The sequence below is a fragment of the Trichosurus vulpecula genome, chromosome 1 (assembly GCF_011100635.1).
Source record: "Trichosurus vulpecula isolate mTriVul1 chromosome 1, mTriVul1.pri, whole genome shotgun sequence".
In the NCBI taxonomy this organism is placed as follows: domain Eukaryota; kingdom Metazoa; phylum Chordata; class Mammalia; order Diprotodontia; family Phalangeridae; genus Trichosurus; species Trichosurus vulpecula.
Window position 1 is genome coordinate 444,245,120 of NC_050573.1, and position 16,242 is coordinate 444,261,361.

Here is a 16,242-nt window from a genome sequence, read left to right on the forward strand (position 1 = left end):
TAAAAATCCGGAATACAGTTTGTTTGTACATGATTGTTTGCATTAGACAGTGCGAGCCGGGGACTATCTTTGGCCTTTCTTGGCATGCCCAGACTATGGCACAATCCTTGGCATATCTATTTTTTGCTGCTGTTTTCAGCCTTCCTGATTCCAGGCCTAGTAGTCTAACCTGCTACACCAACTTTGCTGTTGTTCAGTCGTTTCAGTCATGTCTGACTCTTCATGACCCTGTTTTGGGGTTTTCTTGGCAAAAATACAGGGGTGGTTTACCATTTCCTTCTCCAGATCATTTAACAGATGAGAAAACTGAGGCAAAGAGGATTAAGCGACTTGATCAGGGTCACACAGCTAATAATCATCTGAGGCCAAATTTGAACTCAGGAAAATGAATCTTCCTGACTTCAAGCCCAGCGTTATACAACAGGTGTTTAATAAATGCTTGTTGACTTAAAACAGTGCCTACCCTCAGGGAGCTTATATTTTCTCAAGGGAGATGATATGCATAAATAGAAACATGCAAAATAAATCTAACAACTTTGGTGGAGGGATATAGATGCTCACATTTGAAGAACTGGAGATGTTTTGAAGATGGGGAGCATGGTAGTTGACAAAGAGTTTAGAAAACTATGGAAAGAAGACTTTTTCTGCTTGGTCTCCTGGCTCAGACTGAAAAACAGTGAGTGGGAGCCGTGCCCAGGCAAAATTAGGCCGACAACTGGATGTATCCGAAAGCAGAACGGACCAGCTCAGGAGTTAGTGGGTTCCCTCTTGCTACTCTTTAAGGTGTCAGGTGTGCTACAGAGGAGATATTCATCCAGGTGGGTTGGATTAGACGACCTCTGATGTCCCTTCCAAACTGAGATTCTCTGAGAGTCTCCAGGCTTCCAGTCCAGGCTCCTCTAAGTATGAATCACAAGCAGGGGCTAGCAACTTATGTGGTTCTATGACTGCTATAGAAGAAACATGTATAAAACACCTCCTTATGGGCTAGGTAGTGCAGTGGAGTCAGGAAGACCTGAGTTCAAACCTGATCTCAGACACTTGGTAACCCTGGGCAAGTCACTTAACCTTGTTTGCTTCAGTTTCATCTGTCAAATGAACTAGAGACAGAAATGGCAAACCGCTCCAATATTTCTGCCAAAACCCCAAATGAGGTCCGAAGAATTGGACATGATTGACTCAACAATCTCAAAAATATTACTAATTGTATAGTATATACATTATCTTTACAAACCTAAATTTACCATATGTGAAATTATTTTATGTATTAACTATTGAAAGAGCTTTCTATCCTCCCCGCCTCCCTAAGGCTCTGTGGCACACTATAAACGTCTGGCTGATACACAACAGCAAGTTTATGCCCAAGCAACGGTCACTAAACAAAAAATGTGAACTTAGCTCTATTGTCCGTTTGTCCAGTCACTGCAGTTGGTCTTTTTTTGGGTGAGAAGAGCTGTCAGTTGCTGCAAGAGTACTCTCTAACCTACCAGTTGGGAGGGAGGGAATGAAGGAGTGGTAATTAAGGGAGTCAACCTGCTTCCCCAGAGGTGAAGTCACAGAGAGAAGCTACGTCAGAAGAAAATATTAACTCCTGATTAAACTACCCTTACAAACAAGACTGTAAGATCACTATAGGGCACGTGAAATATGTGAAAGGAAGGGGAGAGGACTTGACCTCTAGTTGGGACCCAGTCATCTTTAAATTCCTCAGTATTGTTAATATCCCCAGGGCAAGTGTCTGTGGAGCAGTTTAATGAAAATGTTGTCTTGTTTGTGTATGTTTGTGTAACAGAAAACAGATACCTTCCCACTAAGAGAGGGCTCCTCATTTCCTGTGTGGCCTTCCTTGTGCTTGGCAGTATTGCAGCTGTCCTGGGTCTTTCTATTACCTTTGGAATACCTGCGAAACCTGCAAGTATGTGTCTCATATGGCTTCATTAAAGAGCTGAATGACCTCTTGGCTGAGTCTGTGTTGAGCATGTGGGGTTACAGGACAAAAGAAGAGACCTTGAATCAAACGCAGTCTCTTTGGGGAGTAGGTGACAATTAAGCTATGTATACTGAGGCTAAGGCTAAATTTTCAAAATCTCAGCAAGTAATCTATGATGTCAGTGTATGGGATATGGAGAGACTGTTGCAAGCATCCTGAGGCAAGTCGTTTCATCCCTTCTGTCCAAAACCCACATAGTCTGTATCTGAGGAGCTAGCCTAGATTTCCTCCTCAACAACTCTTAAGATAGGTCCTTCAACATGGTCCCAGGAGCCCATCATCATCCCCATTTGGGGAAGGAAATAAATTTTTATATAGTACCTATGTGCCAGGCGCTGTGCTAAGTATTTTTACAAATATTATTTCATTTGATTCTCACAACAGTAGGAAGCAGGTATATTACTATTATCCCATGGGAATTTATTCCTGTATGCTCATAACTAAATACTAGATTGACCCAACCCAACTTGCTAACATAATAAACCAAAAGGTTACAGAATAAAAACATGCAAATTAATCATTTCTTTCCAACCCAGTGTTTATGGACTGCTACCTTACCAAGCTGCAATATCTGATCAGAAAATAAATAAAATCAGTATCTTGTTCAGTCAGCAAACCCATGGTTGCAGGTAAAAAACCACCGATATTTTTAGAACTGTTTCCTGCAAAGACTTTGCAGAATATATTTAGGCTTGCTTCTCAAACACTCATTTGGCTTAGGCAATGTTTTTCCTTATAATCCCTTCAAGGAGAATTCAAAGGGTCTGTTATTGTCCTTTGTGGGAATGGATGGGTGTACACCAGGGTCACTGAGGTTCAGTCCTTAGTGAACGTGGGTTGCTTTATACATATAGAACCAATGCTATGTGGCTTGCCTGAAACAGTAGAACAGATTTTTAATATTACAGAAGACTGATTCGGAGCTTATTATTTTAGGTTAAGTACTTCTATCTTTAATAATCAACCAATTGATCAATGAATAAAGTATTCAATGCATCCCTACTGAGTGCTCAGCCACTGTGATAGACACATAGCAAATACAATATTAATAATGCTGGGACAATTTCACATTCCTAGATAAATATGCTGTCTCTGTAGTGGGAAAAGCATCTTGTATCCTGAAAGATCGAAGCCGTGGTGCTCCTTGTCTGGAATCAAATGACTCAGATAGAAAACAAATCTTCACCAAATCTCCGCAAACCTTGAGCCAGGTAGAGGGGGCAGCTAGGTGGCTCAGGGAGTAGAGCACCAGCCCTGGAGTCAGGAGGACCTCAGTTCAAATTCAGCCACAGACACTTGACACATGTATTAGCTGTGTGGCTTTGGGCAAGTCACTTAACCCCAATTGCCTTGCTTTCTCCCCTCCAAACAAAAACAAAGAAGGCAGGTAGAGTCTGTGAATACTGTAAAATAGCTTAAGTGTCAAAGTACTTGATCCTCACAATATCCCTCCAAGTTTGCTATTTTTACCCGTCTTATGGGTATGTTGTGTAGCTAGTTAACAGCAGAACTCAAACTACAACACCCATGTCTCTAGGCTCCGAGCAAAAGCCACCCATTTACTGAGCTTCAAGTAATACTGGAGACATGTAGGCTAAAAACAAACAAAAAACTATGTCTTAGTAGGCCTTGAGAGCAGAGAAAAAGAAATTAAAAAGTATAATGGGAAGAAAGTGGCCATGGAATCAGAGGACCTAGATCAAGTTCGCCCTTGATTCTTGTCATGTGACATCTAGCAAACGATTTAACCTTCTTGGATCCACGTTCTGTCAGATGAAGGGTTTGCAAAGGATATGGCTGCCTTTCACCTCTAGATCTATGGTCCTACAAGGTCTGGCTAAGCAGGTGTGTGTGTGCCATGTGCTACTGTTCAAAGGCAGCAGTAGCTTGGTTCCCAGATTTAGATGTATAGGATAGATGCAGTTACTCACAGATGTCACCAATAATGCTTTTTTACAATTTCTCTAGGCCCATCATACCAACAATGTCAAACAGCTTCAAAGCAGCTTGGCTTCTTGTGTGATGACCTCACTACCTGCTTACCACCATCCCGGCTTTGTAATAGAAAGCTAGACTGCAGTCACGGTGAAGATGAATCCACAGCATATTGCGGTGAGAGGACACAAAACCCTAGGCTGAAATATGTTTGCTATTAATCACTAAGACTACCAGCTATATAATTTTCATTCCCTAGAATTAATACCTTTGTCTGAAACAGGTCAAATGCCCAGCAGTCTCCCTCAAAACTTGCTATTCCAGTGTCCTAACCAGAAGTCATGGACTTACATAGATAAAGTCTGTGACATGAGGAACGACTGTGGAGATTGTTCAGATGAATCAGGTAAAAATGAACGAAGATTCTTAATCTGTGTCAATGGGCTAGCAGAGCTCCACCCATTTATTCAAACTCCCAACACACCCTAGAAATCTTCCTTGGATGTTTCTACCTACAAACTGTCAAGCTGATCAGCCATTTTTTGTACAAAACTCAAAGTGAACAGATGAACCAAACAAACTGATGTAGCCAAGGAGCAGGTTCAGCCAGTTTTAGAGTTAATAAAAGGGATTAGGCAGGACAAGGGCTGGATGTGAGCCAAAAACTTAAGCAAGCTCCACCCCTTTTTTAAACTTGAATTCAAGAGTGTCTCATTTCATTGATCATTTTAGGTAAAGGTTAGGAGGAATTCTGAAGGTTTCTGCCTTTATCTTCATATAGCTTTCCCTTTATTTTCCTCACTCCTCCCTCTCTTCTCCAAAACTTCTCTACAAAGACTATTAAATTCTTGCTGACAACTGAGTGGAAACTTTCATCTCCTGTGAAAATGTTTAAAAAAAAAAAACACACACACACAAGCCATAAAAGGTCGGAAATAATGCAGTTCCTTCTTGGTCTTGACACCATCAGGATGTAATCAGTGTTGGCAAACATTCCAAGTTCCCTAAAATTAATTCTTTCTACTCTTGTAAATCAGTACTATTTTTAGGATGAATTATATTCTTTAACTTGGCTTTTTGCTCACGTTATTTTACTCAAGAGTGTATAATACTTGATAGTTTCAGTTATCTTAGTTTTTACTAATACACCCTAAATCTCTGAGATATTTCTTTCCCAGTTGTCTTTAACCCTGCATTCTAGTACTGGAGTCCTGCCTGAATATTGGACAAACATTTTAAAATAGACCAATTATCCACAGGTTTGCAGTGCCCAACCTGTTCAGGCTGGAAGTGCAATACGGTTTTCTTTGCTGATTGTGACTGCATTCCCAAAGTACGCTGCAAAGATGGTATACAAGACTGTGCTGACTGGAGTGATGAAAACACATGTGCATAGAAGACTAATCTCACCCATCTATGATTTCCAGAAAAGTGAAACTTCTGTTTCGGAATCCACAAGACTTTCAAACAAAAGATTTATAAGTTAAAAAAGATTTTCTGAACAAATGAAAACACTAATACGTGAGCTACTTTTACTACCAGATGACTTTATGACCCTTTAACCCAGGCCATACAATATATTCTAGCACCAATACTTGGTCATTAACAAGAGTATTCTTCTGCAGACAAGTCAAGAGCGTCCATCCAATTCCATATATTGTCTGGCTAATTCGCTTCCAAATGGGACCTACAGTTAGGCCTAAAGACAATCATTTACTAATTTGAGAGGAACACCAAATGTCATAGATTTATAGAACTCTCCCAAGATAGAAGGAACATAACAGATTCATAGTCCAACTCTAATTCTAGACATTAGGAATTAAAAACCAAATAAGGTGTAATGTTCTAAACACGAAATAATGACCACCAGGGGTTGAACCTGGGTCCCCTCTTGACTCTAAACTGTATCTATGTCCAACTAACCTGCCATGTCTTAAATTCCTGTACTGCTCACTTCATGAGGGCATTCTAAAGATGTATATTTTGAATGAGTTGTGGCAATTAAATAGGTGAGATTTAACACGTTAGTTACCACAAATCATCATCCAGTGCCCTGAAAAAAAGGTAATAGGATGATTATTTAGAAAAGCTCCTAGACTGTTCCAGTAGGGAACCTTTGGAGAGCATGAGGGTACTGCCTATATTTAGGCAGTCATCTGTTGCTCATTGTCCTATAACAGTTTGTCAGGAGACAGAATTGGCCAAGAAATTACACTCAATAGTCCTTTGATCTGCTACATCATTCTACTCTTAGATACTTACTTATAGATGAAGGTGGAGAGATCCAAGTACTTAGGCAGAAGCTTCATTTACATAAAATATTCGGATGGCAATTAAACAACTAAACTGGCATTCCACATGTGGCTAAACAACACAAAAGCGAAAGACACAAGACCCATTCTGGGTTTAACAGAATCTGACATTTTGGTACCTGCTAATTTGGGAGCTAAATTTGTTGGGATAATTACTGCTTTAGGGTTGAGAATAGGTAGTAGTTTACCGTAGGTGCTCAAATATTTGTTGGCTAAAGCAGGCAACTTACAGCAGAAAGCTACTGGGAAGCTATTTTTAAGTAAGTTATTTTTTACCTTGTCCCCATAACCCCTTTATATTTTTAGGAACAAATCTCCTACTCCTAAACTTGTTATAATTTTCAAACTTCTAGTAGAGGTATAATTTTTAAAAGCCCATATTTCTGTAGGTTACACAGTATCAGGTAATTTGTAGCTTATTAGTAAAATTTATATATAGGGTTGATAAAGTTAAGTTGTACTTAAAAAGCATCTGAACACAAAAAATAGGTCCTCTGGATTCAAAAACAATCTCTCCATTTTCTGAACTTTGAAATTGCTAGAACATAAAAAACAAAAACAAAAACAAATGCACCACCCCACCCCATGAAAACAAACAACAGTAAATACAAAAGTTCATAGAATAATAGACAAGACTTAACAGCAGGGATCTGAACTGCTGAGGAACTACTTACTACTTTATACTTTAAAAGATTAATTGGCGGGGTGTTGGAACTATGAATAATTTGCCAAAATTACTAGTGTCACTTTCCTGAAAGATTATATATCTATCCATAAATTTTAAAAGCTACCAGAGGCTGATAAAAAACACTAGAAGAGTTAAAAGCCTCCAATAATATCTTAATTTATGAAACCTGCTAAAAGTATGATGAAACTACTTTGCCACAAAATGGAAGAAGTAGTAATTATTCTTATTCTTTCCAGAAACGCATACTGAATGTGCTTTTATTTCTATATACAAATTCACCGTAAGAGGTAAATGTTACCTAAACTATTTTAACTGCTTCACTCATTGGCCAAAAGAAATAAAAAAAGATTTACCACGAACTCTAAACCAACATTTTTTTCTTTCTATCCTCTTCACGTAAAACCATTCTAATCAGCTAAATTTAATTTAAATCTGGAGACATTAAAAAACTTATGTTGCTTTCAGATACAAATTACAATACCAATAAAATCAAGTCAACTGTATACTAGGTAAAGATTTTATTAACCTTTTTTTCAAACTTTAATTCCAGGCTTGTTCAGCATAGTTAGGCTGCAAAGAATGAATTGTGTATAAGCAATAAATGAAAAGAGCTGCAATGTCCAATGGGCTTCAAAATATTAGAGATCTAATTCTCTAGATCCATAAACAAAAAGAAAAAAAAAGGAAAAGAAAAAAAGCAGTCACACGATATAAAATAGCAGCTCCATATAACTTTCAAGTTTTAACTTTCGGAAGATGATTCTCAATTCAGTTTGCCTCGTTCTTAGAAGCCTCGTCGAAATTCTCAACGAGATCTAGGGGGAAAAAACACATTATGAGGTTATGAAAATAAAATTTTCACAAGTGAATTCTTTAGTCTTATGAAGGGGAAATAACTTCCAAAGCTTATCATAGAAGACACAAAGCAGAACTATAGTCTATTTAGCAGTATTCACTTCAATTTAGTTTATTTGGGCATAGGCATAAAACATGGAAATACCAGTAGCCCATTGGTAACAGTTGAAATATTGCAACTCAAGAAACTGTACCACTCTACAAGAGCTGTAACTGGTCAAGATATTGGTTACTATGAAGGAAAAAAGCTACTAGGCACACACAGGCTTATTAAGATTTATTTTTTAAAAACTCCTCAGACATTGAAGTTACCTGTGAAAAAGGTATGTTTATTAGTAATGAATAATCAGCTACAAATCCAAAGTTCTCAAAATCTGGTTCAGGGACCAATAGGGGCTTTTCGACTGTTCTCCTGTAGTATTAATGCACTAAGAATATTTTATTTGAATTATGAAATTTAATAAAACAAATGTATTACTGGTATTTTTTCAAGTAGTCTTACCTGGAACTTCATCATCGTCATCCTCCCCAGTGGCAAGTGGTGCTTTTCCATCAACAGCTGTAATAATACATATAGTAAAAAACTCAATCTATATTTTCTCCATCTGCCTTCAACAAAAAATACAGCACTAACAACAAACAAAGTAATTCAAGGTGTTCACCCAATTCCTCTGAGTAATAGAAAGTCGTAGTATCCTACACCTTGGTGGATACTCAAATAGTGTAAAAGATAAACTGATGAAATCTCAATTGTTATTTTTTTATCTCCATTTATAATTACCACAAACTACCAAGAAATTACAACAGTGATTATCATTTGGGATTTCACCTATATTAACCATTATTAAATAGTGATTTCTAGAGTTTAAACATATAAAATAACTTTTTCCATCTAATTCAAATCTAAATGAACAAGAATATGAAAAAAAAAGCATTCTATCAAAGTAGAAACATGGCATAGTTAAGAAGGAAGCAACTTTACTTTTTGGAGAAGGGTATTTACTTAGAAATTATTTCATAATTCATTATTTTTTAAGAAAATAGGTCCCTGCCTTGACATTAAGGCACATTTACATTTCTTTGAAGGATTAAAAAAAAAACACTATAAGTAAATTACCACACCCACAACCCCAACATAATCATAACTTACGCTGTTTGGGCAGAGCCTCTGCCAGTCTTCTTAAACTAGTTAGACTGTCAGCTCCTAGCTGGTTTAAGATGCTGGGGAGCATTTCTGTTAGCTGCTTTGTCTCAGCATGGCCTGTAATAGTGAAAGTGTTTGCTGCCAATGATGCCTGAACTTTAGGATTATTAAAGTGGATCACTGTTCCCTGGTTGGTAAACATATTCACCTGTAAAAAAAAAAATTAGGGGAAAAAAGTTAGGAATGCCTAATTTAAAACATTTCAACAACAAAACAAAATCCCTAAGTTTAAGTATGGCTCTCTCTTAAAACAGGTGAGCTAAGATATGGAATTTCCTTGTTAAGTTTTAATCAGAAAACATATTCAGCAACCACTCAACTATCTTACATATAGAATTTTTCCTGGTTTTTTTCTATACCCTAATCAGTGATGTTTTATAACACAACCAATACATTATTACCAAATTACATTGATATGAACAAATGAACTTGGCTCTAAAAATCATCTGGCTTATTAGACCACTTCCTATGAAACAAACTCTTCTCCCCACCAACAGTTTTGCCTATCATATATTCAAGTAAACAAACAATCATTTTAGGCAGGCATGCCTATCATAATCTGTAGGAGTGAAACTGCTGCCAATGGCTTTTTTTCCTCTAGAGTTGTAATACATAAAATTCTGATAGGTGGAGGAATGGAGGTCTTATGCTACCCCAAGAAAGGCAGTTCAAGTGACATCTGGGAGGAAAGAAGGGAAACGGTAAAGTCAGAACATAAGGGGACTTTGCAGATGAGAACTAAGATGACATAAGACACTTTGTACCTATAAACTTACACCAAGTTTGAAAACCAAGTGTAAGTTATTATTAGACTAAACCCAACCAGAAGCCCACCAGTCACTGGAAAGGAATTTCAGCTTACTTCTAGCTATTTTGCAAATAGAAAAGATGAAAAGTAATTAAAATTTAGGCACTCCAACTCCCTTGTCTTGATTCTCATCTTCCCCCCAATTTCATGACATGAAAATACATAAGAAAGAAAAGTGCTCAATATTTTACTTCGTAGCTAATGCTTATTACAACAGTAAGTCATGGCATTATCGTTTTCTAGGCGACCAAGTTTTTGAGAAAGTAGAAAACTTATAAGCAAAAAGACAGTTCTTGAATCGTGAAGACTTATCTAGGATTGCTTTTCTTTAACTACCATTCAGCAATTTCTATATTTTCCCACATTTGGAAAGAAAAATACTTAAATCTTAATACAGCACTTACCCATAATGGGTCAAAAATAACTCATGACTAGTATTAAAAGATCAGACAGAAAAGCCATGTCAATATCAGCATGCTAATACATTAATAGCTCAATTCTGTATTATTATTTCCTTAAGGAACTATATTCCCATCAGAGCAATTATTATCGCTTGTGCCCCATTTTGGGGGCAAAAACCGTTACTCTATATAGCTGGCTAAACCCATATCCCTGAAGTAAAAACAATTAAGAATTCACAACGAACTATATTTGTGTTTGCTTTATCTTTTCAAAGGAAAAAAATTAGGCCCAAATTTACTAAAATTACCTCTTCAATACCAGAGATATTGTTTACTCCTAGTTTCTTTAAGGAAAACTGAAGTTTCTTATCATCTGCTGTAGCTGTTCTATGAACCACCTTCTTCTTTCTCCGAGCAGTTCCCTAGAAGGGGGGGGAGAGAGAAGACATTATCATAAGAGCCATCTTCAATTAAGTCCTTTTCCCTTCTTTCTTTGGACCCTTAACAACAAAATAATCATGGCAAAATATTGCTGTGCTAAGGTGGGGTTAGAGGGTAACAGTGATAAAGGAGAGGTGGAAGTTGAAAGTGTTAATTTGTTTTTAAACACTCAGGAAGACAGACATAAAGTAGGATATGTCAACCTGATTAATTCACTGGCAATAAGGATGAGCAAAGGAGCAAAAGGCATATTTGAGAAAACTCCTTTCAAAAGGAAGAACATGTTTATCCTATTAACCAGCACTTTTCTGACCACTGGTAGAGACCAAATGATGAATATGGTCTAGGTGTTTGAATTTTTGTTTTCATCTGTTCATTCTGAACGAATGTTTTGTTGTGTCAATAAGAGAAAGCAATGTCACAAATATCTAACACCTCTGTGCATGGCACTGTACTTTGCACACACCACCTAATTCTAAAAGTTTAATTAGAGGAAAATGGTCTTTTGAAAGTACTGTTTTAAACTGGAAGGATATTCAAACTAATGAGAATACAAAAGAAACTTGTTAGCAAACACAATGAACAAAACCTTAAGTGAAAGCAGACAAGTATGGAAAATCCTTGTTTTATGCTTCCAAAGACACTCAACCATTTCTTAAACACTAAGCATCTAATTCTAAACATGTATTATTTATTTATATATTCCCAATATGTGAACATGCTTCTATTGAAGCATAACTTACAAAAACCTACTTAATAATTAAATATTATGGCCAAGAGGTATGGTCACCTAAATTCCTTGCTTCACCTTTTTACAAAGGGTTCAGTATGTGGTTAAATCTTCCAGAAATTTAAAAAAAAAAATTCTGATGTTGGAACATCTGTGATCAGTGGTAGCACATAACCAAAGGAAAGACAGGCTCATACTGAGCAAGGTACTTCCTGACTCTGGAGAGATCTTTCAGATAATCAAAAATGTTTAGGGGCTGGATAGGGAATCCCAATACAAAGTAGAAAGGCTTGGAAATGGCATAACTATTGTCTAATGCCTATTTTATGCTAGGGCACTAACACTTCAAAGATAGCCCTCGAAGTAGCCAGGTAGTCTAACCCTCGGAATTGTAGCTCAAATTCAACTTGGCAGTAGACACAAAGCCTAAATGAACAACTTCCAGCACTCCCATTTAAACAGACTTCCTTTTCAAAATGGATACTAAAGAATGTAATCTTTACAGCAAAAGTAGTATGCTTTCACATGCATTACTCAATGCCCGACACCAAGCCTTATTAGTCAATAAGAAAAAATGAACTCTAATATCACTAAACTGACTAAAAATGTTAGGTTTTATGATGTTTCTGGAAAAAAACTAGCACAAATTTTTAAGTTCTCTCAAACACAAAAAAATTAGCTGTTAACACTTCATCTTCCCCCACAATAAAAGTCAATACCCTCTTAAAAGTCTAGAAATTCAACTTTCCATATTTATTGAGTACACCCATTTTAAAAAAACACTCACCATCAAGACTACATGTTGTCAATGACTCCAGTAAACTACAATATCGAAAACCCTTCACCTTTCTTATTGTATCTCCCCCCCAAAGTTAAATAGTTTTTATCCATCGAAAGGTATAAAAGGTATACTGCTTAAAACATTAAAGGAATCATGGCATAAGAACCCTCAAACTCTGTCCCATTAAAAAAATCTGATTAAAATTTTCCCAGAGACTGGCAGGCCACACCCAACTTATAATAATTGCTAAAAGTACAAAATGCAACCAATCTTTAATATGTAGGAGTCAACCTTGGAGAATACAGGTTACAGCATGCAAGGATCAAGATCAAATCACTGAATTCAAGGTCCAGCAAGTTACTCATTGCTTAAGACCAAGTACAGTTCTGAACGATGTCTTAACACCAATGACTATCTGTATCTCTTCTGACAATTTTTAAAAGAGCCTGTAACACAAAAACCTGGAGAGTCATAACAAGTAAGAACATATGACGTTCTATTGGCAACAATATCATTAAATACAAAAATAAGTCATTAAGGGTGAATAGATTTCTGTCCAGTGAACTTGTGATACAAGCTAAGTCCTCAATTTAATTTTAAAAGTAAAAAGCATAATCATCCACTGTCAGCAGGAAACAAGCTACCAGCCATTTTAAAACTTCTCTAGATTTTTGGTCCTGAAATTGAGTGTTTAAACAACCCATCATTTCTCCTCTTCCTCTGTATTTCCCAAGACCATAAAGGCCTAAACAGTTAAGAAGACATTGTTTCTGGCATGGTTATAAATTCCATAATATGCCTGTATGAAAGATGCAGAACGAAACATCTAAGAAAAAAAGCAATTATCCTGGATCAAATTCAACTGCAAAACATCAGTTACACTTAAAATCTCTTAAAAAATGTACCAGAAATGTACAAATATTGCTATTACTACAATTCTTACTTTGGGAATTGTCTAGAGCATGAGAGTAAAACCAGCCAACCTTTAAAAAGTTCACTTGTGAGCCTTCATTTCTGGTTTGACACATATACAATGCATATACTGGGGTGGATTTTTGTCTGGACCTCACTGGTGTTGTAGGGTATTACTATTAATTATTCAGGTCAGCAGCTGCTCAGTAACTTATAGTCTTAAAGTCATTTGCCAAGGTCACAAATCCTGCATAGGTGAGAGGTAAGAATTGAACCTAGTTCCTTCCTGACTTCAAGTTCGTGATCCATTAAAACCCAAATATCCAAAATAATGTAACAGTTTAAAAGGAGGAAGCAGAGGCTTCCTACTACTACATCAAATTAATGTAGTCAGTGTGTTTCTTTGTATTCCCAACATGTTAAAAGTGTAAGATGAGCCCCAATTAGCAACTTAATGGATAACAAGGGTAGGCTAGGTTGACAGGAATGGTTGCTGGGTTTACTGGAAGAAATACCTACAGTGGTAATCAAGGAATTAAGAGTATTAAATAGTCAAAATTAAAATTTTCATTACAAGTGAACTTTAGAAAATCTAAGATTATCTATATATCTCAATTAATACATCTCTTCCTAGGCAGCAGCAGTTTGTGGTTTTTTGTTTTTTTTCTCTTCCAGAATTTTATGTTTTTCTATTTTCCTATTCGCTTCTTCTCAAATAAACACCTGCCACATCTTAATTGGTATATCCCTCTCTCCTGATCTTCAACAAACATTTAGTAAGTACCTAACAGTGGACTAAGTACTGAAGGAAATACAAAAATTTACATAAGACGAGGTAAGAAGGTGTCAGTCACAGGCTTACAAGGTGGGGGCGGGGGTAGAGTTCTTAACGCGTTGGGTATCAAAGTTATCAAGTAAAGTGTGAAGACCTTGACTACGGTTCCGTCAATGAACAAGCATTTATTAAGGGCCTATTGATTATGCGCTAGGCACTGTGTTCCTGACCAACTGGAGAGTGACTTAAGGCTCAAAAGCGTATGCTTCTCAGCTATCAGATTTAGATTCGGACTCTGCAGCATCCCGTAATTAAGTTTAAAAAATCACAAGCAAAAAGTTCTTTACAGGGTTCAAAAGCACCACCAAAGCCTTAACTTGCCGGAGCAAAGTTGTAACGCTCCTGATGAAACTTACTTTCCCACCAATGCGCACTTGTGCTTGCAGCTTGGCAAGTTTCTCTTGGTTCATAATCGTTTCTTTCATCTGTAAAAGCAGAAAGGGGCGTCAGCTGGGGCCTCTCACCCGCTCGGTCCGGCCTTCGGGACGCCTCGCTCCAGCTGCCACCCCCCCACCCCGCCCCCGCCAGAGGGAACGCCTGCCGGGCCTCGCTCCCCCTCCCCCAGGGCCCGGGGCTCTCTCCGACTTGACCCCGCGTTCCGGCCGGCCGCCGGCCTCGCCCTCCCTAGAGCCCCGCGCTGTCCCGGGGCCGCAGCCATCTCCGCCGGGGGTTCCCTGAGGCCCGAGCCCGTCCCTCCCCGCTTGAACTCGGCGGCGGAGGAAAGGGAGGCCGCGCGTCACCTGCGGCTCCGGGTCTCCTCCCGCCGCGCCCTGAACCACGGGATGGGAGAACATGGCCCGGCCGCGCAGGAGGGGAGCCTCGCCCCGCTCGGTCGCTCGGCCTGCCCGACTTCCCAGCTCCCTTCCCTCCTTCACTTCCTCCCTCCCCGCTCTGCCTCAGCTCTCGCTTCCGGGAGCCGTCCCCGGGAGCCGCCGTCCGCCCAGACCCCAGCCCCGCGCCCTTTTGTACCTTGCCGGAACGGAAACGGAGCTGCGCAGATGACCCGGGGAGTTACTAGCAGGGTCGCAGGTATAAGACCCAGAAACAGGGGAACACACGCGGGGTAGCAAGATGGCAGCCAGAGAGGAAGCCGGAAGTGACGCCTGGCCACTTCCCTGCCAGCCTCCGAGAGGAAGGAAGCGTCTCCGCCCCGTGCTCTGCGGCGCTCACAGCACCTCTCTCTGCCCCTTCCCCCCTCCCATCCTCGAGTTGGCTGGGTTCCTAGTTTGTGACGTTTCCCCGCTCGACCCAACGCCGGGGTTGCTGGGGAACATGTGACCCGAGAGCCTTTGTCTTTGCGCAGGCGCAGTCCCGGAGAGACGTCTACCTTGCCGGCATGCCTGGCCTTGAGACCTCTCCGCCGGGGGCCGGGACCTGGGTTTTCAGGGCGGGGCTGCAGCTAGCACTTTGCATACGCCTGACCGGGTGTTCGTAACTTTTTTTAATTAGATTTTTTATTTTTTGTTTTATAACGCTTAGTTTTACCCGTTCTTGAGTTTCAAATTTTCTTCCCCTCCCCCCCCTCCCCTCAAGACGGCATGCAGTCCGATATCGCTTTTACGTAAACCTTCCATTAAACTAATTTACACCATAGTCAAGTAGCAAAGAAGAATTATGACCGATGGAAGGAATCATGAGAGAGAAGAAACAAAACTAAAAAAGAGCAAATAGTGTGCCTCATCTGCATTCAGACTCCACAGTTCTTTCTCTGGCTGTGGATACCTTTGTCCATCTTGAGTCCTTTGGGGATGTCTTTGAGCTTTGTGTTGATGAGAAGAGCCAAGTGTATCAGTTAGCCATCACAGAATCAATATGTCTATGGTTGTGTACAGTGTTCTCCTGGTTCTGCTCCTCTCACTCAGCATCAGATCCTGTAGGTCTTTCCAGGTTATGATGAAGTCCATCTGCTCCTCATTTCTTATAGCACAATGGTATTCCATTACCTTCGTACACCACAACTTGTTCAGCCATTCCCCAATTGATGGGCATCCACTTGATTTCCAATTCTTTGCCACTACAAAAAGAGCTGCTATAAATATTTTTGTACACGCTGGCTCTCTTTCCCACTTGTGTGATCTCTTTGGGGTATAGCCTGGTATGCACATTTTTATAGCCCTTTGGGCATAGTTCCAAATTGCTCTCCAAAATGGCTGGATCTGTTCACAACTCCACCAACAATGTATTAATGTTACAATTTTCCCCTTTTTTTTTTTTAACATTCCAGACCTCTTTGGCAGCCTGGGGAAGCCTAGGCATCCCTTTGCAGAATAATGTATTTAAGTGCATAAAATAAAATACAGATGGATTGCAAAGGCAACTTATTCTATTGAAATATAGTTATCAAAAATAC

At 39.1% G+C, this 16,242-nt stretch overlaps 2 protein-coding genes across 2 annotated transcripts; one reads left to right on the plus strand and one right to left on the minus strand.

Moving 5' to 3' along the window:
• The first annotated feature begins 597 nt into the window (after nucleotides 1–597).
• LOC118839672 (low-density lipoprotein receptor class A domain-containing protein 1-like) lies at nucleotides 598–5,321 on the plus strand. The gene is made up of 5 exons (XM_036747184.1): nucleotides 598–790; nucleotides 1,793–1,915; nucleotides 3,959–4,102; nucleotides 4,209–4,331; nucleotides 5,185–5,321. Exons 1-5 carry the CDS (start codon nucleotides 598–600, stop codon nucleotides 5,319–5,321), a joined length of 720 nt encoding a protein of 239 aa, XP_036603079.1.
• Nucleotides 5,322–7,414: 2,093 nt separating this feature from the next.
• On the minus strand, nucleotides 7,415–15,088 carry BTF3 (basic transcription factor 3). Its single transcript, XM_036742147.1, has 6 exons — nucleotides 14,862–15,088; nucleotides 14,249–14,317; nucleotides 10,502–10,615; nucleotides 8,931–9,132; nucleotides 8,283–8,339; nucleotides 7,415–7,740 (listed from the first exon to the last, which is right to left on the minus strand). The coding sequence occupies exons 2-6, from the start codon at nucleotides 14,315–14,317 to the stop codon at nucleotides 7,694–7,696; spliced, it is 489 nt and encodes a 162-aa protein (XP_036598042.1). The 5' UTR covers nucleotides 14,862–15,088; the 3' UTR covers nucleotides 7,415–7,693.
• Nucleotides 15,089–16,242: the final 1,154 nt, after the last annotated feature.